The 27,909-nt window shown below is 35.5% G+C and overlaps 1 protein-coding gene across 2 annotated transcripts in view; it reads left to right on the top strand.

Moving 5' to 3' along the window:
• AKAP6 (A-kinase anchoring protein 6) overlaps positions 1–27,635 on the top strand; it is a 465,422-nt gene extending 437,787 nt beyond the window's left edge. For both annotated transcript variants that reach the window (XM_012773426.3, XM_012773424.3), the window contains 2 exons: positions 5,497–8,902; positions 13,917–27,635. In XM_012773426.3, the coding sequence (XP_012628880.1) occupies positions 5,497–8,862 (3,366 nt within the window). In that variant the 3' untranslated portion in view covers positions 8,863–8,902; positions 13,917–27,635. The remainder of the gene's footprint in view (positions 1–5,496; positions 8,903–13,916) is intronic.
• Positions 27,636–27,909: the final 274 nt, after the last annotated feature.

Raw genomic sequence — 27,909 nt, 5'->3', positions numbered from 1 at the left:
ACTTTAACATTATTGTCAATCTGATATATAGTGAGCAGGATTTGATTGCTCTAATGTGTCAGTTGTGATAGAATTTCACAGACAATGGACTTGCCTTTTAAAAAAAATTATTTTCAGGAAATAGAAAGTCCTTGAGCTATGGGCCTTGCTGAGGGTTGGACAGGTGTCTTTTCTCATTTGGTTATCCCTACAGGATAAACCCAGCTAGGGTATGCAAAGACAAATGCATCACCCCATTTATAGTGCAGTGGGTATGAGTAAGGGGACTAATCACTGTTTATTTCATCGAATCCCATGCATGTGGTTATACTAAAGAGGTTCGTCAACCAACCACTATTCTTAATGGAAATACTATTATGGTTATTTAACATTCAGCCATACTGTCCTCCTCTCACTTCAGCACAGGGAATATATGCTGATTAGCTGTCAGTTATTGTGCCCCTATTGCACCCCTCCCCATAGGACTTTACATTCATTTTTTTAATTTAAAGCTCCCAAAAATCTTTTAGATAGACACAATGTGCTTTGATTGTCACAGATACACAAATGTTGGAACTGAGGCATGGAAGTTAAAAAATTTGTCCAGGATCACACAGCTAACATATGGAAGGGAAGATCCAGGATTCAAATCCAGATCTATTTAAGTTTCTGCCCCAATCTCCAAATGGCTGATAAATGTGAACATTTTTTTCATACTATTATTGTCTTCTGTATTTTTTCTTACTAACTCTGAATCCATTCCCTGTTCAACAAGAGGTAGAGTACTACAGACTTGGGGTTCTCTTAAAAGTTATCTTTCTGTTTTCTGAGGACTAGCTGTTTGTTCTTGCTGTTGTTTTTGTTTTTACAAAATGTCTACCTAAGTCTACTTTAGGAAAATAATTATGTAGCTAATGTTCAGACACTTGGTTTTAAGTTTGGGGTGGAGGCTAGGAAAAATATTGCACTAAAAAAGCAGAATGAATATATGAATGTTGGAATTTCCCCTCATTTAAATAGATTTTCCCACCCCCATCTGTATATTATTTCCTTCCTCCTCTCCATCACCTCCTCAAACCTCTGTATGTTCTGCTTTTCACTCTAAAGTAGATATATATATCTTTATTCAATTATGATATATATATGAATATATATATTCAATTATGATATATATCTTTATTCAATTAAGATATACATATATCTTTATTCAGTTATGTGTTTGTCATTTTATTTATTGGTATGTTTTGTTGTACTCTACTTTTCTACGGATAAATCTTCCATCCCAGGTTTTTGCATGTGCTGCTTCTCTATAAACTCCTGGATCTAGAATAAATAGGAGGAATACAAACTACAAGACCTCCTAATGGTTCTGCCCATTCTGAGCACCAAAAGTTTGACTGGAACATTCAGTTCATTCTAGTCTTTTTGAGAAAGTCTTTCAAAAGATGTTAACTTTTTAAAGGAAATTAAAGGAATACAGAGGCAGGTATATCAGATCTCTTTTAGGTTGTTGTTTTGTAGAATGTCAAATTCCTTCGTCTAAATTCTTTAGCTAATGTATTTCTCATCTCTTATAAACACCCACCATTTAACCTAAAATTTTAAGAAAATCCTGGAAATGCAATCTTGGGAGATTTAACTCAATTAAAGCCATACAAGTACAGAGGATGTTAATTCAGATATGTATTACCAGCTACAACTGGAATCTTGGTTCCTTCATCATCATCATCATCACCATCATCATCATTTCTCCAGCCACTTTTAGTTACTTTTTCTGTATATATTGTGCTGATATAAATAAAATACTTCCAATAATAATAATATAAACTAGCACCAATTAATTTCATTTGTTTCTTGAGCAGATGTGTATGGATGTGTTTATATGCAATTATTTACATAGTGCCCTTGGTTTAGGCCAAAATTCTGTACCCAAGAAACAAGTTTATGAGTGAAAGACTCTTGCACAAGTTAATTTAATTCAGAATTAGTTTTGGAATTGCAGCTCTTCTATTGGAACCTCATTTACTACTCACCGACCCTTTGGTTTCATTCAAATACTCTTTGATTTTATATCTAAATCCATTTAGATTTACCACTTTATCAAAGACAGGAACATTTTTTGCCTTTTAAAAAAGTACCACATAATTCTTTTAAGGAAAACAATAGCAAGAAAAACAAATGCTCCATTAGCTTGAGTATTACTGGCTATGTTGAACTGTCATCACAGACAGCAATTGACCAAATAATTTTCCCATCAGTTACATCTCAGTATATGCATATCCTTTTATTCAAAGTTAACTTTTCTAGTTATATAAATATTCTAATGTCCTTCTTGGAAACTCTTCCCACTTTCTTACCCCAGAGATATGTTTTATGGTTGAGGTTAAATCCTGAGGAAATGGAGATTTTATTGAAAATATTGACTTAATTTAATCCACAACAAGAGGGGAGTGAGTGAGGGCAGAGTAAGCAGCACTTTTAAGCCTAAAATGAATGATTTTTCTAATGGATCTTGTCAGATATTCTCTAGAATTGACATACAAAAAAATTCAGAAATCACAACAAATTTAAGAGGTTTACAAGAGAAGAGAATTAAGAAAATTAAAGTACAATATTAAATCCCAAAGTTTAACCTTTTCCTGTGGAAATTTTGCATTCCAACTATAGTTGTCCCTTGGTACTCTACCCTCACCCTCTGGACAGATCAAAATCCTTGGATGCTTAAGTCTCTGATATAAAATGGTGCAGTATTTGCATATAACCTACATACATCCTCCATATACTTTAAATCATCTCTAGATTACTTATAATATCTAATACAATGCCTACACATTACTTTATTCACATGGATTCAATGTAGTACTTGGCTCAGGGCAAATTCAAGTTTTGCTTTTCAGAACTTTATAGATTTATTTTTCCCCAAATATATTCAATCCAAAGTTGGTTGAATACATGAACCCAGGGTATGGAGGGCAAATTGTGCTTTACTGAGCAAAGGATTTGTTCCTTTAGGTGCTGCTATAAGTTTTATACTTTCTTTTTTTGTTGTTGTTTTTTTTTTGTTTTTTTGTTTTTTTAATGCAACAGACTGGCTTAATAAGTTTTATACTTTCTTAAGCTTGAATTTGTAAAACCATAAAGGCAGCAATTGGCCAGAAAACAACTGTGTTATGGAAGAGGAGTCTGAGACGTAGGCATCACTTGGGCTTAGCTCCTGGCATATCCAGATGACACAACTCCTGTGTTTCCATGTGAGCCCTCAGGTTTGGGACCCTCGTGGAAAATCTGTGCTGCTAAATGTTAAAGTCAGGCAGAAAGTTATAAAGAGAGCTCCTTTGAAAGACTAGTTCAATTATTTATTAGCACTCTCAGAGTACAGTGTCACCCAAGATAGTATTTGAAATTAATATACTATTTGATTAGACTGATTGATTGTTCCTACAGCTGAAGATTTTAACATTCATTACCCATACTAACCAGTCATTAGTACTTCCTTTATCAGCAGGCAAAGAATAAACAGAAATTCTAATAAAAATTCATCACAGTGAATGTACTCCATATCTAAGCGACTGTGATGATTGCTAGTGTACTAGATTAACTGCTATAACATTGGCAGCAGGAAAGATTTTTGTTAGAAAATTTAAAAATATCCCTTAATTAATGTTTACTTTGTAACTGAACTCTTTTAAACTTAAGTAGACGGTACAGATAATCTCTTACATATCCAGTATAATAAAGTGCTAATGGGTATTTTATGCTTAATGTGTTTTTGTGGTTCCTTTGTGTTTGTAGTTCCTTTAACTATTAGTTTTAGGAAGGATTGAGCACTTCTTAGGAAAGTTCTGCTAATATACTGCAGGTGAAGCTTTCCCCCCACTCCTGAGGAATAAAAGCATCATGGTCTGTTTTTCAACCAGGCATTTAAAATAATTCTGACTTGTCATGCAAATATACTGACCTATGTTACTGTGTGACACCTCTCTCTACCTACCATGTCATGAATCCTTTGTGGTTTTAGTAGCAAATGGGAAGGAATGATGAGAAGGAGAGAATGAGGTTGGCAGGGGAAGCCCTTTATGAATTGACTCAAGGCCACTCTAGAGCAATTCTACATACATTAAGAATTAAAGCTGCCTCATACTAACTGCCTTCTCAGAACTTCACAAGCATTAGTTCATTTAATACTCATGAAGATATTGAAAGATAGATAGTGCTATCCTCATTTTAAAGGTGATTTCTGGGGCTCAGAAAGGTTAAGCAATTTGCCCAAGGTCATGCAGCTGATAAGCAGCAAAGTCAGCCCTTCAACCAGTGTGCTAGTTCTAGTGCCATGCACATCTGCCTGGCTACCCTGCATAAGTGGAAGCTGAACTTTGAAGTTTTGTTTGTATTTCTGTCTGTAGATGAGCCTGTCAGGGTCTGCAGTGTATATATCACCTTTCTTGACTCTAGCATGAATTCAGACAGCTGGACAGCAAGTAAGGATGGTGAAGGAATCTGGATAGAGTTCAGGAGCCCAGCTAGCTACTGTGTCCCAGAATGTGTCAAGCTCTACCTAAACATGGGTAAAGCCAGGAAGTCCAAGGAAAGATCAAGGGTCCCAAGTGGGCAGGCAGAGAGCAGCATAAGGGAATCTGGGATATTTCAGCCTTGGGAGTTAGGAAAGTCTTCAGATAGTTATTCTGGGGCTGGAGGTGGGCTTGAGGGGGAGGTTCTGCCTATAAGAAATAAGAGCAGGACTGACGGTAGTGATATAAGTTGACAAGGATCAAAGTGAAATCTCTGTCATAGAGAGAGACTAGGAAAGAGAGGGACTGAGATAACTGTGATTAAGGAACCTCCCTGGAACACTCAGGGTCCAGGGAGCTACAGATGAGGAAACCAATAAACTGTTGCTAATCTTCAGTCTGATTGGCAACAGGGCTAAGATCTGAAGAGGCAGAGCCCTGAAAGGGAAGACAGAGGAAGGAGTTCACAGCCAAGATCCTCTGGCCCATGAAAGCTACAACTCTATTCTGAGTCCCCAAGCAAAAGCTACTTCAACTGGAGAACTCAGAAATAGAGGCAAGAAGGAGTTTGCCATGTATGGCTGGAGAATCTATGGCCTCCAGAACTCAAATAGTATCAGTGTGGATGTACCTTAAGAGATGTCAGAGGCTGTACTCTTTTTGCCTTCATTTACCAGGCAGTTTTATCTTCACCCAGTCCAATATTTAAAATGTAGAGGAATCAATAGGAAATAGTTAATTCCATAAATTACAATTTGAGTGTAATAGTCTTACATTTTAATCTATGTTACTGCCTTCAGTGACAGATTGCTATTGATAGAAAAGCCTATTTCAATAATTTTTGGTTGTTATTCCAGAGAGGAATAGAGTTGATAATTATGCTATCTTTCAAATAAATCTATGCTTGGGGCAGTTTTATTTCCTGAATTTTCCAAGGGATATTGAATGGATAAAATTTTCATGCTTATTTCCCCTAATTCTTCTTCTTTTTTCCCTTCCTCCAATGCAGGAGACTTTGAATGTGATTGATCCTGGCTTGATGGACCTAAATGGGATGAGTGAGGATGCTCTGGAATGGGATGAAATGGATATAAGTAACAAGTTAATTAGTTTGAATGAAGAATCAAATGACCTTGATCATGAACCCCAACCTATTATGCCTTCCTTGAAACTCGCAGAGACAACTAGTGAGGACCCTGGTTATGAAGAGGAGGCAGGTGACCATGGGGGATCTCAATATGCCTCAAATATTACTGTCCCCTCCAGTCCACACATTTACCAAGTATACAGCCTCCACAATGTTGAACTCTATGAGGAAAACCACATGCCATTTCTGAAAAACAATCCAAAGTTCACTGGCATGACGCAGCCTAATGTTTTAACTAAGAGTCTCAGTAAAGACTCTTCATTTTCATCTACCAAATCTCTACCAGATCTTCTAGGGGGGTCCAATTTGGTGAAGCCCTGCCCATGCCATGGAGGAGACATGAGCCAGAATTCAGGCAGTGAGAGCGGAATCGTCAGTGAAGGAGACACAGAAACCACTACCAACTCTGAAATGTGCTTGCTCAATGCAGTAGATAGATCCCCAAGTAACCTTGAAACTGAACATCTGGACCCACAAATGGGAGATGCAGTTAACATGTTAAAGCAAAAATTTAAAGATGAGGGGGAACACACTAAGCTTCCAAATAGCTCTCAGTCATCCATTTCACCAGTGGGTTCTGTAAATGGAAAAGTTGGAGATTTAAACAGTGTTACCAAACATACCCCTGATTGTTTGGGAGAAGAATTACAAGGAAAACATGATGTGTTTACATTTTACGATTACTCATACCTCCAAGGCTCAAAACTCAAATTACCAATGATAATGAAACAGTCACAAAGTGAAAAAGCACATGTGGAGGATCCCCTGCTTCATGGTTTTTATTTTGATAAAAAATCCTACAAATCTAAACATCAGGCTACAGAGTTACAGCCAGATGCACCTCCCCATGAAAAGATTTTGGCAAGTGCATCCCATGAAATGGATCACATTTCATATAAAAGTGGTGATATAGAAAAGACATTAACTGGCATGCAGAATGCCAAACAGCTCTCCCTTATGTCTCATAGTTCATCTGTTGAGTCTCTTTCTCCAGGGGGTGATTTATTTGGATTGGGCATCTTTAAAAATGGCAGTGATGGCCTCCAGCGAAGCACTTCTTTAGAAAGTTGGTTGACATCCTATAAAAGCAATGAAGATCTTTTTAGCTGTCACAGCTCTGGGGATATAAGCGTGAGCAGTGGCTCAGTTGGTGAACTGAGTAAAAGAACATTAGATCTACTAAATCGTTTAGAGAATATCCAGAGCCCCTCAGAGCAAAAGATAAAGCGAAGTGTTTCTGATATCACTCTCCAAAGTGGTTCCCAAAAGATGTCCTTTACTGGCCAGATGTCATTGGACATAGCATCTTCTATCAACGAAGATTCAGCAGCATCTCTCACAGAACTTAGCAGCAGTGATGAGCTCTCTCTTTGCTCAGAAGATATTGTGTTACACAAGAACAAGATCCCGGAATCAAATGCAACCTTCAGGAAGCGCCTGTCTCACTCAGTGGCTGATGAAAGCGATGTCAACGTCAGCATGATTGTTAATGTCTCATGTACCTCTGCTTGCACTGATGACGAAGATGACAGCGACCTCCTCTCCAGTTCTACACTCACCTTAACTGAAGAAGAGCTGTGCATCAAAGATGAGGATGATGACTCCAGTATTGCAACAGATGATGAAATTTATGAAGAATGCAACTTGATATCAGGGCTAGACTATATAAAGAATGAATTGCAGACCTGGATTAGGCCAAAATTGTCTTTGACAAGAGATAAGAAAAGGTGCAATCTCAGTGAAGAGATAAAAGGCAGTAAAGATGTAAGTAGTAGTGAGATGACCGATCCCTCTGATACCCTGAACATTGAGGCCCTTCTAAATGGCTCCATAAAATGTCAATCTGAAAATAATGGAAATGGTAAGATTCCCTCCCATACCCGTGAGTTAGGGACAAAAGGTGAAAATAAGAAAAATATTTTCAAAGTTAATAAAGATCCGTATGTGGCTGACATGGAAAATGGCAATGTTGAAAGTATTCCTGAAAGGCAAAGGGACAAATTGAATGTCCCAAATTCTGGTTCAAATGTGAAAAAGATTTCAGAGAGTGAGCACTGTAAGTATAAAGCATTTATGGATAGTTCAGGTGATTCAAATACTGCCGAAAAGCAATTTGTTCCCCAAACTGTTCAATATCTTCCAAAGAAATATCCAAATTACCATCATTTTGAAAATCAAAGCACTGCTTCTACTCCCACTGAGAAGTCTTACCCAGAACTGGCTTTAGAAACCAGGGTTAACAACAGACAAGACTCTGATGTACTGAAATCTTCATCCGATGATGCACCAAGTATGACTGGAAAATCTGCTGGTTGCTGCCTAGCACTTGAGCAAAATGAAACAGAGGAAAATGCTTCTATCAGCGACAACACTTCCTGTTGCAACTGTGAGCCAGATGTTTTCCATCAAAAAGATGCTGAAGATTGCTCAGTACACAACTTTGTTAAGGAAATCATTGACATGGCTTCAACAGCCCTAAAAAGTAAATCTCAACCTGAAACTGAGGTGGCTGCTCCTACTTCATTAACTCAAATCAAGGAGAAAGTGTTGGAGCATTCTCACCGGCCTATCCAGCTGAGAAAAGGGGACTTTTATTCCTACTTATCTCTCTCATCTCATGACAGTGATTGTGGCGAGGTCACCAAGTACATAGAGGAGAAAAGCAACACTCCATTTCCACTAGACACTACCGACTCTGGCTTAGATGACAAGGAAGATATTGAATGCTTCTTTGAGGCCTGTGTTGAGGATGACTCTGATGGAGAGGAACCTTGTTTCTCTAGCACTGCTCCAAATGAATCTGCAGTTACTGATGAAGCTGCAGTACCACAGCAAGCAGCAGCAAGTTCTTCTGAGTTCAGTGATACTTCTCTCTTAGCTGATGATGCAGACATAGTGGCTCTTTCAAGTCCTCCCCCTCAGAAAAGAGCTGATGTTGGAAAGGAAGTGGATGGTTTACCCCAAGCTTCCAGTGGCTGTGCAGAAAACTCACAGTTTACAAATCCTTTAAGGCTGGGCAGAGAAAAGGAGAGTCCAGGGAAAACAGGTGAATTTGGAATGCCAGAAGAACATAATGCTCCTTCAGCCAAATCTAAAGTTCAAGACCTCTCCTTGAAATCAAATCAGCCAAAAGACAAGGCTGCATTGCATCCCAGCCCCAAAACTTTAACCTGTGAAGAAAATCTTCTAAACCTTCATGAAGAACGACATAGAAATATGCATAGGTAGAATGTACCCCCCCCAAGCATGAAAATCATCTCACTGAAAGGTACGTATAGCCCTCATGCCATATGTATGTTTAAAATATGAGTTTGAGTCAACAAAACCATGGTAGGAGAAAAGACTAGTCAGAATGACCTATCATGGCAGATACTTATGTGAATAAGACATTTAGGTAGAAGAAATACTCCCAACAATGAAAGTAACTCTGAAGCAAAAGAAAAAAAAGCAGTAAAAATTGATATTCTTAGTGACATTATCTTTGTTGTATCATTCTGGCAAGAAGAATACAAAATTTGAGGAAGTAGTCAAACAGTTTAAGGCCTCAAATTCTATCATTAAGGGAGGAAAAAAAGGTTATCCAAATTGCAATTATACCCCATAATCAAAATGCATGCACAGTGACAATACTCCCCACTTTAGTTTCCTACACACAGACATCCCCACTGCCTTCAGTGCCTGCAGATGAACAATGGTTAGGCTAAAGGCAGCAGCTCCTGATTTGGGCCTTCCTTTTATACTTCTGTCTAATGTAACTATCATCACATTTGCTCCCCCAGTGGAAGGCTGTGCTGTCACAGCTCCTAATCATGGCCATGTCTAAAGATTCAAACAGGAGGAGAAAGTTGATATTAAAGAAGAGGCTCTTATTTATCCACACACAGATTGAGAACAGGCACAGAAAGCAAATGCAAAGAGAATACATGACAAGTTAATGGCATTTTGATAAAAACAGAATTTTTGAATTTTGCCTGAAGGTGACAGGCTGATTTCCATCAAATTTTTTAAGAAAGTCATTCCACTCTTCATAGTTAATAAGACAGCTATTGATTGATAATTCTGAGATGATGATACATCTCTAAAAGTGACACAAAGATTCTGTTATTTCCTATTTCTAAGCCCCGATGATGAATATGCTTTCTCAATCAAGTTTAAAAAAGAAAATTTGAGCTTTCAAATGTAAGAGTTGTATTTCACCAAAGTATGAGGTGCCTAATGCCATCTCCACCCCCCACTCCTGAAGCTTAATGCTGTAACCTAAACTCGTGCTATAGGAAATGAATTACAGAAGCAATCTACCCTAATTTGTTAACTTATTCAAATAACAGTTATTATACTTAACTATGCTAAAGATTATCTTTTTTGTGGCAGATTGTTTATTTTTTGATGAGCCTAATTACTGATTTTCTAAAAGTAATTTACATTTATTACAAATACATCTTTTAAAATGTGACAGATAAATGTTGTTCCTATAATGTATTATGAAAAAAGTTACTATTTAAAAACACATTATTTAATTTGAAAGATGAATGGCAAACATCATTATTTTTTTTCCTGCAACACCTGTGCCCTAAGCTCATTAAAATGTGTGATTCTGTGTAGAGCTGCTAGAAATGGGGAATGAGGGGGGAATCTATACCATATATATACCCTAAAAATAAACTCAGTATGCAAAATTGAAGAAAGGCATCCTACTTACTAATATAGCTCAACTAATTTTCTGTGTTTGAGACTCCATTTACAATTGGCTGCAAGTGAGAACAAAAGTAGGAGAGAGAGAAATGTATTTTCTGTGAAACGTGTCTACCCTATAATCACAGTCTCCATCAGTATGCAGTAAAACTGACCATTAAGGGAGAGTAACTGCAATTCCATAAGCTGCTTCAAAACAAGTTCTATTAGAACTGATTGTACTGCTGGCTCTGGCAACCTCCGTAGAAGGGATGGTAGAGCCTGGCTGATTTTGTTTTCTGAAAGGGGATAAAGGCTTGAAAGGAACACCATTCTGAGCATGACATCATGTGATTGTGACCCTCAAGTCACCAGTCATGCTGAGAAACAGAGCTCTAGAAGCCCTGGCACTGGAGTGGCCTCTGGGTTGCTCTCTCCCTTTTCATCTTCTGGGAATTTCTTCCTTCTCCTATGAAGACATAGAATTGAAAGGAAATGTAAATGATGAGCAGCTCCATCTTTAGATTTACAGGAAGTGAATGTGCTGATAAATCTGTGTAAATCTCACATTTTACAAGCAAGGACAGTGTAAAATCATCAGCCAACCCACCTGCCAGTCTGCAGTATTTTTTTGTTGAGCCCCAGTGATGCCTGAGCCTCAGGCAAAGGGAGAAGCAGCTAGATTTTGCTTCTTCAGAACTCACATCGCCCCCAAGTGACTTGTTATAGGCCTAGAGCCATTTAAATAGCCATATTCACTGGTCTTCGTCAGTTTTTTCAGTATCATGTGGACAAAACGTCTGGATGCCTGAATTTTTCTCCAGTCATTTTCTCCAGCATTGTGTAACTGGGTGTAAATATTCACATATTGTTAAACTGCTGTCAACCAGGACAAGTTACTTAATCTCAAAAAGTTGACATGACTTCAGCATTTATTGTCAGGAATACATAGTAAAATTATTTGGTAAATATGAGGTTTCATGTCTATTAGAGCCTACTTGTTGTCATCATTCTTTCTACTAGATTCGTAAAAGCAAAAGGAAAAGCTCTGCTTCTTAAAGCCATTTGCAAACCATCAGTTGGGATACTCTTTATCAGGACAATAAAATTGACCAAATTTAATTTGCTGGGACTTTTTTTCAGAAATAACTTTTCAAATGATCAAATGAGTATAATACCATCCAGAAGAACTATAACTTAGTATAGCAGACACAGTCTGCAATAGTAACAAACTTTTTTTCAAAATTATTTTTAAAAGTATTTTATTTATTGTGTTCTAATTAAAAGTCCATTGAAACTGTTTGAGAAGTTTTAACATGATCTAACAGTATTCATTTGCAGCAATTTCCAGGAACACTACTGTGCTTTTCACTATTTTCATTTATGTGTCATGTTTTGATAAAAATAGAGAGGTCAGTTACAGCAAATCACATCAAAGGAAAAGTAACTGGATAGATCCAGATCTTTCTGCCTAATTTGGAGGAAGCACATAATGTATGTCTGGAGTGCCTCCTAGGATCTGCCTAAGAGATGCACTTTGCACTAATCTTTTTGCTGTATTCTGACAGTTATTTCTTCATAATCCTCATCATAAGCCTCTGATCTTTGATGAATGGTTTAACCCTAAATTTCAGGCTGGATAAATCCTGTGATATAAAAATTTAACTCATTATGTGCAGCCAGTATGTACTTTTTTTTTCCTTTTGGTTTGCTCTGGTGGTCTGGGGTTTTGTTTTACTGTGTGTGTGTGTGTGTGTGTGTGTGTGTGTGTGTGTGTGTGTGTGTGTGTATGTGTGTGTGTTAAGGGTGAGGTAAGGTGCTGTATTTGCTTAAGGTGCATATATTTCCTTTAGAACTTTTTAACTTTATTGACTTTTCTACTTTATTGGTCTGTAAATGTGATAGTTGGTGGCCTGCAGATTTTAGATTTTAAGCAATTACTTGTATTTATGCATGCTCAAGTATATGCATAAATGCTGCCGCTCAGTTTCTACAAACTGAGAAAGGTGGAAGAGCAAACGTTTCTCATGTAAGTAACATAGATTTTCATTCTATTAATTGGATTGACACTAAGTGCTTGATATTTTCCAATACTGGCCAAGCAATTTTAAGAAACTACCTTTGATGACTGTATATTAATTTTTCACTAGACAATAAAGGTATAATCTTGTCAAATTTACCTTTAAACTCACTTTAATAAATCGAGGTTTTGCTGAATGAGTAAAGTATTTTTTAATTATCCACCACTTCTGAATAAGTAGCCCTGCCATGCTAAATAACAAAGATTTTTATTGGACAGTGCCAACCCCACCCACCCCCACACACACTCTAGATCTGTGCCTCAGCCAATTTGGCCTGCCCATTTTCAAGTGGCCCAAATTGAAAGAATTAATTATCCAGAGAGAACTTAAACGCCAGCATTTAGTAAGACCAGATTTGCCTCACCTAAGGATTCCCTGCTCAGTAGCCAGATTTCAAATGAGTCATGTCCTCAGCATTTGAACAATGTACCCTGCTTTCTTGTGTTACTGCATAATTTTACTGTACCAAATTTTATCCCATCTGCTCTTGTCTGTCTGTCTCCTCCTATTCTTTATCTAACTTTCCTTCTGTCCCCAACTTCCAGTGGCTCCAGCCAAACCACTTTTTGTTAAAAAATTTTGTGGCTCTTATACAAGTTGCAAGATTATAGAAAAAGAAAGAGCAAGACAGGCAGAATGAGAACATTTGTTCTAGAAAGGCAGTGAAACAACTTGATATCAGATATCAGAACTCAGTTTAAACTGAGACAAACAAAAAAGCCTGCTTTCTTTGAGAGCAGGTCAGAGGACCTATAGGAATTGCATTCAGCATTGCCTAAACCTGGAATTTAGGTGTTTCCCACATTTGACCAGTTGCTTTTAGCCATTTAGGAATAGGCAGAACAGATTGAGTTTAGAACAAATTTGTATCTGAGCCATCAGATGTACAAAAATAATTGAATCAATTTCATTTCCACAATCCTCTGTACCTTAAATGAAATGCATTAGTATTTGAGCTAGAGAACCGATCATATATATATCCTTTCATAGGCAAGGGGCTGAAACATTTAGGATAATCACAATGCTATGAATGTTTCACCATTATATAATAGTGGAATTATTCAATTTTACACATAAAATCACTGAAGGAGGGGTTAAACCTGACAGCCTAGGTTCCTATTCATAGAATCATTGTAAATACTTTGTTGCATCACTTGGCATCAGCAGCCTCACATTTTCATATTATTTTCAAGCTATCTTGATGTTCAAAACTGAGTTCATAGACAAAAAAGTGGATGAGACCCAGAGAAAAGGTCAAACTTGATAATTTTTTGTTTTCTTTGAAACCATGTCTTTAAAAAAATCAATGTCTTTTTCACGACTACACTGAAACATTTTTTTGTCAGTAATGTGAACTTTGGGCTATGAAAATCATTATTTATATTTTATGTATGTATGTATCCTTTTATTTCAGACCATTAGCAGGGAGCCCCAAAATGGCAGCCTTCAAGTGTTCCTCAAACGGTTTGGTTTTGCAAATGAAAAAGACCTTTCTGAAACCTTTTCTTGTCACTTTTTCCTTTCTTGCAGATAAGCCTGGCTGCAACTCAGGGGTGGCCTCATCTTCCCACCCTGAGCTGGTCTCTGATTCTATCATGTTGTCACTGCCGGTTGTTACATTGACTTCTCCCAAGATGAATCTTCCTTCCAAATGCCATTTCTCCACATGAACCTTGTGATCTGGATGTGTACACTGGTTCTCTTTAGGTGATTGTATTTGAAGTTCAGCAAAGCTGCTTGTTCTCCCATGGATTCCTGTCCCAAGCTACCTCTGCCAACCCTCCCTCTCCAGCCAGACTTTTCTGTTTGTCTTCTCCCCTCCTTGTCTGCTCTTTAAAGTTCTGCAGTTTACCAATTGATGGTCCATTAAATTTGCCTGTCTGGAATGACCCCCTTCCAGTACTTGACCAATTTCATGTTTCAATCTGGATTTTTTTATGGTATAATGCCTATGTTTATTGAAAGAGTTTTACCTAAAAAGCCAATATTTGATTTGATTACAGCATAGTGAAGAAACACTGGTCTTTCTTTCAAAATTAAGCAACTTTTAGAAGCGCCATTTTATTTATTTCATTTAAAAAATAATAATCTATGCAGCACTTCAAGAAACAGCTATATGGTGTTGTATATTATAAACTGGTGACATTCTACTATTAAATTATGTACAACATTTTCATTTTTTATGCTTCTTGAGGTGGTAATGAGAAAAAAGTTTTTTAAAAAAGTGTGCCTTGCTGTATTTCTTATACCATTTATTAAAAAGCTGCTTTCACGGTAAAATTATGTTGGTTTGAAAGGAGGAAATAGCAAGGTTAAGATGTGTGAATAATTTCTGTATATATGTATAACCAAGTACAAACATTGATGTATAATGACAGTATAAAATGCTTTCATGTTTGTGATGTCTAGTGATGTGGAAAATATAAGCCTTAAATCCATTAGATTGCATGGTAATTAAAATTGGCATAATAAACACAGATTGTTGGGGGAAAAGGAAAATTAGTGATCTCTTCTACCTGTGTTCCTTACCACATTGTTGCATCTGGTTCTGATAAAAATATAGCATGTTGCAGCTTCCCAAATATCTATATTGCTTAGGAGGCTTAAATTTACTAAAACTAGAGATTAGACATGAAGACTTTACAGTTTTCAAAATCTTTCTGGTCACCATAAAGATCTTGGAACAGTAAATGATTCCACACTAGTTCCCCTAAACCAATAAAGATTTATATTAGATTTTTTTATTTCTGCTTATTAATGGTTTGATGTTGGATTTCAGGATACCTTGTATGTCTTAACTTATTTTAGATAATTTTTTTGGATGGGTTTGATAGAAAGATGGTAGAAAAGTTTAGAAAATTTGACTATTATTTATAGATTTCAGGTATATTTATTTTGTGTAAAAGAAATTAGCGAAGAAATATTCCATTTAGTTTTTACTGACTCTTGTTAAATACCTTTTTTAATTTATATCGTTAACACCTACTCAAGTGCCTGACACATAGTAGGTATCCAATATAAATTTGCTGAATTGAAGTATTGAATTAGGTAATATGGATGACATCTATCCCTTCATTTTGAGAACGCTACACTAAAACATGCACACAACTAGAAAAAGGTATAATGTAGTACACAATCACACACAATATATGATCAATTTGTATCAGATTTCAAAAAGGGAAAGAATATTGTGGGTTCGTGTAGTCACAGGAATGACAATCATTCATTGAACAGATAGTACAGAAACACTTTTTATCTGCAAGCCACTATTCCAGATTCAGAGGATACAATAATTAGCAAACAGACAAAGGCCCTCTGCTCAGCAGGCTTACCTACATTAAGGACAAAGTGAACACACAAATGACATGCAGTCCTTGGTGAGGAAGACTTCTAGAGGTGAGGAAGAGAGCGGATTTGGTGAAAGAGACGTAAAAGGAGAAGCAGCAATGAGGGACAAGGAGGAAGAAAAAGCGTTAGGAGAGAGCAGAAAGTTAGCCAGTAGAATATTTGTGAAGCTTTATTGCAGGGATAATAGGAGAAAAGGTAAATTGGGAGGACTTAATGAAGGGTTTTTTAAAAAGTTCAGTTGAGGCTTTTGTATGTAATATGTTAGATAGTAAGGGCACTTTGTAGCATCTTTTTTTCACCTGATTATATTTATCATTAGGACCATACCATGATCATTCAAACAATATTTATCTGTAATTCTATCACTTTAATAACTATTTGTATTTTTAGGCCCCTTCTAATCTCCATACATATTTCTAAATGGATGAATCATTCTAGGATTTTTAGTATGTAGTAATTTGTTCAAAAGGGGTTTTAGGTAGGCATTAAAGTTGCAGTGTTCAATAGGATTACAGGGGGAAGATTTTATAGATAATTTTCTAGTTAGGAGGCAGCTGGAAAAAATAAGCTAGGGTTATGATGATGACAGAGTACACAGGGATAGTGGCCCAGGATGTGGAGAAAGGACAAATCCTAGAGTCTTTGAAATACCTAAGAGCATTCTAGACCTCTGTTGGGATATGGTATTATTTTATATGCTGAGACTACCTAAATTTCCCTTGGGTAGTAACTAATGTCAAGTCTACATCTACTGGTAAAACAGTCAAAGAACAAACTGACAATAATGTTCTATTTATTGTTTTATGCTCATAGAAGACCTTGAAGTATTGAAATTATTTATCATCTGCTTAGTATTAACACCAAATTTGTGGAATGACTTTCAGGTTTATTGAACAATGCCTTTTCAGGTTGGAAGATAGAATAGCTTCAATTTCTTGCCCTATGTAGGTGCTACCTCCCCACTTACTCTTAAAAAACTCTGTCTACACACTTGTAGTGACAGTGGTTCATTATCTGTTAAGGCAAACCATTCTACTGTTGGGCAGGTCTCTTTGTTAGAAAGTTCTTTCTTAAGTTTATAAAATATGCATATTCCCCCCCCTACCCTACCCTCACCTATAATTTTGCTCACTGGTCTTAGTTGTGTCTTACGGAGCAGCTCAGAGTATTTCTATTTCCTCTTTCTCATGGCAGCCCTGATGGTGATTAAAACCAGTTTCTCATCCACTCCCAACTACTATTTGCTCAACTTCCCTTCCTGTGTTATGATTTTCAGATCCATTTCAACCTGAGTGAATGTTAACAGACAGAATTCTTGCAATTGAGGAACTGTCTTCATCAACATACTTGTAGAAAAGTATCTGAACATTTAAGTGCTAAGTTTTCTCTAAAAATATATTCAAGATATATGTTTATTCTATTATTGTAAATTTCAATAAATAAATAAATAATCCACGACTTCTTTCAGTGGCCTAGTTCAGTGCCAAAGTCATCTTGAATCTTTTCCTTACATCAGATCCAAACTTAACCTGTTTCCATATAACGGAGGGCACCCCCTCCATTTATTTACTTGTTTATTCATATATTCATTCAGTCATTCAACACATATATGGCTACCTGTATGAAGCACTCTCTTTGGCATTAGATATATAAAGGCAACAAATCACGGTCACTGCCTCCAAAGGGTTTACAATTTTTCTTCTGAAAGTGCCTTTCATGTCCTTGAATATAGTGATTGTGACTTTTCTCCAGATTAAATGATGACCCTATTTACTTTGTTTCTTATCTGGTTTCTCTACATTTTCAAAAATCTAGTGAGCAAAATAGTAGGCAAAATGATCTGGCTACTATAAGAATTAAGGAAGTTTTAATTATAGAAAAGAAAAGTATTTTTCAGATTTCTGATCACTTAATAAATATGCATCTTATACCACAACAGAACAATCTAAATTTAGGGGTTTTGAAAACCTAAGTTTTATTATTTTGTTGTGTTTGGTTCATTCAGCTTAGATTTTACTATTCTATAATTTCTGGGAACAAACTAGATGAAAATATCAAAACAGAGTGAAATGACCCAGCTATTTCTTACAAGCCAAATTGTTTTATTTTCTAAATGAAGTTGGAATTATTTTAGAATTTTAAAGAATAACTGGATTTTCAAATAGGTAATTCTTATATTTTAAATATAACTTGAACCAAACTAAATTTATAGATATACTTCTTTTTTCCTACATAATTCCTTTTCAAATTTTTATTTTTAAGCATTTCAGACTTATATAAAACTTAAAAGAGTAGAACAATGACATTAGGTAATCGTCACTTAGATTCATTTATTGTTACTATTTTGCCTTGTTTACTATTCGTACTTTTCTATGTGAGTAAATCATTTGAAATTAAATTGCAGGGTATAACACTTCATCTGTAAATACTTTAACATATAACACCTGAGAACAAGGGCATTCTTCTATAAGTCTACAGTGCCATCTTCACACTCAAAAAATATAACATTGATACAATAATACTATCTGATAATTCGTATTCACATTTCTCTGAATGCCCAAATAATGTCCTATTACAATTGTTTTTCTTTTAACCCAAGATCCAAACAAAAACAAAGATCACATACTGCTTTTAGTTTCCATGTCTTTTTTTATCTTGAACAGTTTCCCTGTGCTTTTATTCTCTTTCTTTGGTCTTTCATAATATTGACAATTCTGAAGAGTTCAGGCTAGTTTTACAGAATGATCCACAACCTGGATGGGTCCAATTGTTTTGTCGTTAAACTCAGGGTAAACTTTTTGTCAAGTAAAGTACATAGGTGGCTTTGTATTCAAGGATCAGTCTTTAATGAAGAATGAATTAGTCACTGACATTCTTGATGTGTCTTAAAGTTCACAACTTACTCTAACAGCTCATGCTTCATTAGACTTAAGTCTGGGTTCAGCAAACTATGGCCCATGGGCCAAATTCAGCCCACGACCTATTTTTGTTTGACCTGTAAGCTTAGAGTGATTTTTACATTTTTAAGTGGTAGAGAAAAGTCAAAAGAACACTTCATGATGTGTGAAAATTATATGAAATTGAAATCTTGGTGTTCATTAATAAAGTTTTATTGGAACACGGCCACACACATTTATTTACATATTGTCTATGGCTGCCTTTACACTATAACTACAGAGTTATGTAGTTGTGACAGAAACCATATGACCTGCAAAGTCCAAAATATTTATTATCTGGCCCATTACAGGAAAAGTTTTCTGATCCCTGGTCTATGATATTCTAAATTCTGGCACATTTTCTTAAATATAGATAGATTTTCATTTGCAAAGTAAATGTAACACATAAACACCTACAATAGGTGGATTTACTTTCTGGATTTTATTGCATTCTCAACTTTTTTCATATTAGAAAAACAAAGTGTGCTTTGTTTCATAAACTTAAAGATTATTCCACATCTACTGTTTGTTTAAGGATTTAAATTTAGTTCACTAACTCTTACTGCCTGGCTTTGATTTAGTGGGTTAGTCAATTACAGACTAAATAATTAGTTCAATCAAAGCCATCAGAAAAATTGACACAACTTAAACTCATTTCAATGTACCTATAAACTGGAATTCTTTCTTTAAATGTTTTTTTAAAGTAGTCTGAGAACTTAAATCCAGGCCAATTTACAGATTTTTTTCAAATTTATTTTACAGCCCAAACAAAGGTAAAGTCATGATTAAAAGGCCATATTTCCTGACTGTTGCTCATAAATAAAAATCTAAATTTACCAAGGAAATAAGTATTCACCATAGACCTTGCTGTGCCCATGTGGACACTCTGATTGAATAGAAGATGTTCAAAAGGCACAGTCCTTTTTTAATTTTTTTCCCTTAATTCACCTTTGGCATCACTGCCACATGCCTAGGAAGGGAACACTAAAGGAAGCCTTTTAGCTACTTCTTTAAAAGCAATCACATATCTTTCATCTAGCAATGGCCTTTTAATTCAAGACTTGTCACATATTTGCATTTCTGGAGTAAAATAATAAAATGATGTGTGGGGGTCATAAGATTTCTTTGGCAGAGGCACTTTGGCCAATGCCTTAAGACCATTCCAACACTTGATTAATGGGCTCTCATGAAAGCAGAAATTATGCAGGGCTTATTTGTCCTTGCATTTTGAAGTAAATCAGCACTTACATAAAGCAACTTTTCTCAGTCTCTTTTTTGTTGCAACACACGGAACATGGAAAGTATTTGCATGTGTGAGACTGTCTTAGTCTGTCTTTTCAGGCTACTATAACAAAATACCTTAAACTGTGTAATTTATAAGGAACAGAATTTATTGCATAAAGTTCTGGGACCCAGGAATTCCAAGATCAAAGCTCCAGCAAATTCAGTGTCTAACGAAGGCTCCCTCTCTGCTTCATTGATGGCAACTCCTTGCATGGCATCCTCCCATGGTGGAAGGGGCCATGAACAAGCTCCCTTGGGCATCTTTCATAAGGGAACTAATTCCATTCATGAGGACTCTGCCTTCACAACTTAATCACCTCCCAAAAGCCCTACCTCTTAATACTATCACATTGGGAATTAGGTTTCCACATATGAATTTTGGGGGGACACAAACATTCAGACCATAGCAGAGATACTTCAAGGCTTTTGCCAAACATTAATAAACAATTTCCAGTGCAAGGAACACTCTTCCCCTTTCTCTTCTACTCAAACAGTCTCAATGTAGCTGATGATTTGTGTAACATTGCTCTAAGGTTAACTCTGAAGCCAATCTAATTGGTACTTAAACAAAAAAGTACACCTAAATTTTGATACTCTATTATTGGTTACAAGCCCCCAGAGACATCATGTTGAAGAACCTCTTATACTGAAGCTTACACCCTTTTGCTTCAAATGAGGTGCCCCGAAACCTGAGAAAAGTCTCCTAAAGAACAAGACAATCAACACTGCCATGTATGTATGTACAACCCCAGATAATGTACAACCATGAAGAATTTGAGCTTTCTGGTAAGTATGTTCTGTACTAGTCATAGAATAATGAAACAGAATAGAGAACCCAGAAATAAATCATACAGCTATGACCAACTGATCTTTGACAAGACAGACAACATATACTGGGGAAAGGAAGCCGTATTCAATAAATGGTGCTGGGAAAATTGGATAGCCACATGTAGAGGAATGAAATGGGACTCCTATTTCTCACTATATACAAAAATTAATTCAAGATGGATAAAAGACTTAAATGTAAGCAATGAGGCTACAAAAATTCCAGAAGAAAACACTGGAAAAACTCTTCTAGACATAAGCCTAGGCAAAGAATTTATGACTAAGACCCCAAAGGCAAATACAGCAACAACAAAAACAAATATATGGGTCTTAATTAAATTAAAAAGTGCAGCAAAGGAAATAACAGAATGAATAGACAACCTACAGGATGGCAGACAATCTTCTCAAACTATACATCTGGCAAAGGACTAATATCCAAAATCTACACAACTCAAATAAATCAGCAAGAAAACAACCCATTAAAAAGTGGGCAAAAGACATTAATAGAATTGTTTCAAAAGAAGATAGACAAATGGCCAACAAACATGAAAAAATGCTCAGCATCACTAATCACTAGGAAAATGCAAATTAAAACTATAATAAGATATTACCTTACCCATATTAGAATGGCCATTATTAAAAAGTCACAAAACAATAGATATTGGCATGGATGCAGATAGAAAGAAATGCTTATACACTGTTGGTTGGACTGCAAATTAGCACAACCTATATAGAAAACAGTATGGAGGTTCCTCAAAGAAATTCTAGACCTACCATTTGATCCAGCAATCCTGCTGCTGGGTATCTACCCAAAGGAAAAGAAGTAATTTTAATAAAACGATACTTGCACTCGAATGTTTATGGCAGCACAATTCACAATTGCAAAGATGTGGAATCAACATCAATTCAAGAATGGATAAAGAAAATATGGTGTGTGTATACACACACACACACATCATGGAGTGTTATTCAGCCATAAAAAGGAATGAAATAATGTCTTTTGCAGCAACTTTGATGAAACTGGAGGAAAACCAAACACCATATGTTCTCACAAGTGGGAGCTAAACAATGGGTACACATGGGCACAAAAAGATGTAAATTAAATTGGAAACCAAGAAGGGTGAAGGGTAGGGAGGTGAGGGATAAAAACTTACCTGTTGGATACAATGACTACATCTCGTGATGGGCACACCAAAAGCCCTGATTTATGCATTATGTGAGGAGGTATCCATGTAACAAAAACATTTGTACCTCCTTAATGTTTTGAAATTTAAAATGAATTCAAAAAACAAATGTAAAATGCAACAGAACTTGGCCTCAAATTTACATTGGAAAAATGTCCAGTTGTGATGATGTGGTCCAGGTAACTTCACCCACTGTTAACTACAGAGTCATACAATAATTACCATTGAGATTTTCCAAATGTTCACAAAGCCTATTGGGTCTTTACCTTATAGCTGCCATGTTCATCAACTTCATAGACTATACCATAGCTCTTTCTCCCTTTTTACTCATTTTATGTGGTAAAATCTGACTAGTGTCACCAGATGTAAATTTGGAATTTTTGCCTCACCATGAAGATATATAATAATGGATTTTATTAATTTAATATTAAATATATATGATTTAATAAGAAACAATGCTAAAATGATTAAAATATTTCTTTGTCCTTATACCCTACCTGCCAGTAAAAAAAATAAATAAATCCCAACTTTGTAAACAAATGGGCCATTGCAGACATAAAACAAATATTATTCAGCAAAATTTATTCAAGGACTTAAAATGATTGAAGGCATTAGGAACATAAAAATGCATAAGATCTTCTTTTAAATCCCAATATTCCCTAACCACTGCTTTATACAAAATACTCTAAGGTTTATAGAATTAGTCTGGTTCTATCAGTTGATCAAGTTACTTACAGTAAGTCAGCAATTCAAACCAAATAATTCCTTTTGTGTGTGTTAGCTTGCTTACAAATATGTTTCATTCATTTTAAAGTGTCTTTTTATATTGAAAGACAGGTTGCTGAAATTTATATTGTCATTAAGATGATATGAAAACCAAATCAGTCTTCATATTTGTGCTCTCATCCCTACCAATCTCAATGACTAATGATGCTTACAGCAAAATTTTATAAGTGAAAACTCTTTAACTTTTCAGAAAACAATTCTACTTTTACATATACACCTCTTTTCTAAATACTTTTTTTGCCTCTTTTCTAAATACTTCTATCTATATTCTAAGTTCTGAATGTTATCTTCTACTTTACCAATGATGTCTTTCCATGCAAACTATATTTAAAGATATTTTTTTAGAAAGTAAAATTCCTAATCATTTATTTACAGGTTAAGGCATTTTCTATGGGAGTGAAATAATGCTTTAATGGGTAAATTAAAAAAAAATAGATAAAACAGAGTTTTATCTGATTCAAAATGAGTATACAACAGACTATTCTTATCAACATAAGAGTCTGATTATTTAACTCATATGTGACTTCCTGGCAACTCAAACATTTTTAAACAAAACTTAATCTTTGAAACTCAGCATTGCTACCATATGGTTGCCAATTATTATTTAGTATCAGAGATGAATAAGTTATGGGAAATCAGGATAAATAAGTAAACAGATTCTGGATATTGTTTAAAATCAAGCTAACAATAATGAAATAAATCATTATTACTCAAGTGCTTACTATATGCCAGGCACTGTGCTAAGCACGCTATAGACTCAATTTAATCCTCACAATTCTATATGATTGTTGATACCCATTCTATATAAGGAAATTAAGGACTAGAGAGGTAAATTAGTTTTTGTTTCCTTTTCAGAAAAACAGAGTATGGAGGAACAACAAGCTGGTTTCTTAAAGGTTATTTGCCATCTATGTAAATAAGGATTTACAGTAGACCTCCCTTATTCATGGTTTTATTTCCTGCAAAGTAGTCATGCTGGCAATTTGGCTATGCCAAAAAGCAGCTATAAAGTGCTTCCTTTATTAGCACCTGAATTTGGTTTGCTAGGATTTTGTTGAGAATTTTTGCATCTATATTCATAAGGGATATTGGTCTGTAGTTTTCTTTTTGTGTTGCATCCTTTCCTGGTTTTGTTATCATGGCGATGTTGGCTTCATAAAATGTATTGGGCAGGATTCCTTCCTTGTCAATGTTGTGAAATAATTTCTGCAGGATAGGCATCAGTTCTTCTTTGTAGGTCTGGTAAAATATGGCTGTGAAATCATCTGGTCTGGAACTGTTTTTAAGGAAGATTTTATGTGCTGCTTCAATTTCAGTACTTGATATTGATCTGTTCAGGAGTTGTATTTCTTCCTGATTGAGCCTACAGAGGCTGTGTGTTTCTAAGAATTTATCCATTTCCTCCATGTTTTCAAGTTATGTGCATAGAGATTTTTATAGTATTCATAGATGATATTTTGTATTTCCATGGTATCAGTTGTAATTTCTCTTTTTTCATTCCTGATTGAGTTTATTAGAGTCCTTTCTTTTTTGCTTCTCATTAATCTAGCAGGAGATGTGTCAGTTAGGTGCTTATAAAAAAAAAATAATCCATCACAATCAAGTGATTTCATCCTAGAGATGCAGGGATGGTTCAACATATGAAAATCTATAAATGTAATTCACCACATATATAGAAGCAAAAACAAAGACCATATGATCCTTTCAATAGATGAAGAAAAACCACTGGACAAAATTCAGCACCCTTTTGTGATAAGAATGCTTAATAAAATTGGCATAGACAGGACTTACCTGAAAATGATAAAAGCCATGTATGACAAACCCACACCAACATCATACTGAACAAGGAAAAATTGAAAATATTCCCACTTAGAACCGGAATCAAACAACGTTTGTCCTCTATTACCACTTCTATTGAACATAGTGCTGGAAGTCTTAGAACAATCAAACAAGAGAAGAATATTAAGGGCATCCAAATGGGGGCAGAAGAGGTCAAACTATTCCTCTTTGCTGACAATATGATTTTATATCTAGAAAACTCCAAAGATTCTGCCATGAGGCTACTAGAACTGATAAACAAATTCAGCAAAGTCTCAGATTACAAAAACAGCATAGAGAAAGCAGTAGCAATCCTATACGCTAACAACAACCAAACTGAGAACCAAATCAAAGACACAATAACTTTCATTATAGCAACAAATGAAATAAAATACCTAGGAATATATTTAACTAAAGAGGTGAAAGACTCTACAGGGAGAACTATGAAACACTGAGGAAGGAAATAGCAGAGGACATAAACAGGTGGAAAACCGTATCATGTTCATGGGTTGGCAGAATCAACATTGTTAAAATGCCTATACTACCCAAAGTGATCTGCAGATTCAATGCAATCCTTATTAAAATACCAACATCGTTCACAGATCTAGAAAAAATAATTCCACACTTTGTATGGAACCAAAGAAGACACTGTATAGCAAAAAGAACAAATTGGGAGATGTCAATTTACTAGACTTCAAGCTATACTACAAGGCTGTAGTAACTAAAATAGGATTGTACTGGCACAAGAACAGAGACATAGACCAATGGAACAGAAATGAGAACCCAGATATAAAACCATCCTCATATAGCCATCTAATTTTTGACAAAGCAAACAGAAACATAAACTGGGAGAAAGAATCCTTATTCAATAAATGATGCTGGGAAAATTGGACAGCCGCATGTAGAAGACTGAAACAGGATCCACACCTTTCACCTCTCACAAACGGTGGATAACAGACTTAAACCTAAGGCGTTAAACTATAAGAGTTCTAGAAGAAAATGTTGGAACAACTATTATAGACATTGGCCTAGGCAAAGAATTTATGAATAAGACCCCAAAGGCAATCACAGCAGCAACAAAAATAAATAAATCGGACCTGATCAAATTAAAAAGCTTCTGCACAGCCAAGGAAACTATCATGAGAGCAAATAGACAACCCACAGAATGGGAGAAAATATTTGCATGCTACATATCCAATAAAGGGCTGATAACTAGAATCTATATAGAACTCAGAAAAATTAACAAGAAAAAATCAAACAACCCGATTAAAAAGTGGGCAAAGGACATGAACAGAAACTTCAAAGGAAGACAGACCAATGGCCAACAAACTTGAAAAAAATACTCAGTATCTCTAATCATCAGATAAATGCAAATCAAAACCACAGTGAGATATCACTTAACTCCAGTGAGAATGGCTTTTATCAAAAAGTCCCAAAACAATAAATGTTGGCATGGTTGCAGAGACATAAGAACACTCATACACTGCTGATGGAACTGCAAGATAGAACAACTGCTGTGGAAAGTAATATGGAGATACCTCAAAGAGCTAAAAGTAAAACTACCACTTTATCTAGGAATCCCATTACTGGGCATTTACCCAAAGGACAAAAAGACATTCTATAAAATAGGCATCTGCCCTAGAATGTTTATGGCAGCACAATTCACAATTGCAAATATGTGGAAACAACCCAAGTGCCCATCAATACATGAGTGGATTAATAAAATGTGATATATGTATACCATGGAGTTCTACTCAGCTACAAAAAACAATGGTGATCTAGCATCTCTTATATTATCCTGGATGGAGCTGGAGCCCATTTACTAAGTGAAGTATCACAAGAATGGAAATCAAGCACCACATGTTCTCACCATCAAATTAGTATAAACTGATCAACACTTATGTACACATAGTAGTAACATTCATCAGGTGTTTGGCAGGTGGGATGGGGGAGGAGAGGATGGATATATTCACACCTAATGGGTGTGGTGTGCACTGTCTAGGGGATGGGCACTCTTGAAGCTCTGACTCGAATGGGGCAAGGGCAATATAGGTAGCTAAACATTTGTCATTTGTCATTTGCTGTGGCCAACTATCTGTCACCACAGTGCATAATAACTTTTATTACAGTATAGTGCAATAAGTTTTCCATTTTATTATTAGTAATTACTAATATCATAATATACCTAACTTATAAGTTAAACTTTATCATAGGCATGTATGTATAGGAAAAACAGTATATATGGAGTTTGGTACTATCTGACCCTCAGGCATCCACTGTGGGTCTTGGAATTTATCCTTCGAGAATAATGGGAAACTCCCGTATTGTACAGTGTTCCCTTAATATCCACATATGTGTTGCTAAATTTCCTGCCTGTATTAAATACCTAGTGAAAATATAATTCATGCTAAAACTGAAGAAAAGACTTTCATTTTTTAAAGTATTTCTTATAAAAATTCTATAGGAAGAAATGATAGCTAAATTAGCACTTGAAAAAGGCCAAAGAAAATTATAGACCGTATATAATTATGCCTCATTATGACCTCTGCACATTTTTGAGAAAAGTTAGACATTAAAAACACACACAACAGGAACACCTTAAAGGTCAGAGCCTGATGAAAGAAAAATGCAATAGTTAATTATGAAGGATGAGATTAATTTTCCAGTAGGAACATACATTTTTGTCATTATATTTTGCTTAAGAAATATTTTAAAATATGGAATTTCCCATATTTGTATTTGTTTGATATCTGAAAGAGGTAGTGGAGAGTGACAATTTTATAAAGTGTAAGTATAAATTAAATTGCAATTTGATGAAATAAAAATGTGGGCTTTGCTATGATTCCTAACACCCTTTATGTGATTTTCTTCACATGGGTCTTTCCTCCCAAAGGTATTCTAGCTTTATATGTAAATACTGAGATCTCAGTCACCAAAAAAATTATCTCAAAATTTCTCATTATTTTTAAGAAACATATTTTCTAAGATAGCGGAGTTCATGGATCATGTTTGTTGGACTCTCACCACTGGCAACAGCCCTACTATAAACATTTAAAATAACAACAAATGACAACTGTTTTTAAACACTTTATTTGAAAATAATTTCAGATTTATAAAATATCACAAAAATAAAAATAGTATACTGTACTTTCACCTATTGTCACTATTTTACCCCATTTGCTTTATTATTTACTATCTCACTTTATCTTTCCATCTATCCATCTGGTTTTAATTTGTCTGAACCACTTGAAGCTAAGTTGTATACATCATGGCCATTTACTCCTAAATACTTCATTGTATCTTCCCTAATAGGAATGTAGCTATATTCTCTCACATATACCA

This window comes from Microcebus murinus, chromosome 6, assembly GCF_040939455.1.
Source record: "Microcebus murinus isolate Inina chromosome 6, M.murinus_Inina_mat1.0, whole genome shotgun sequence".
Lineage (NCBI taxonomy): Eukaryota > Metazoa > Chordata > Mammalia > Primates > Cheirogaleidae > Microcebus > Microcebus murinus.
Note: the sequence above shows the minus strand (reverse complement) of the source record. Positions and strands in the feature narration are given on the sequence as shown.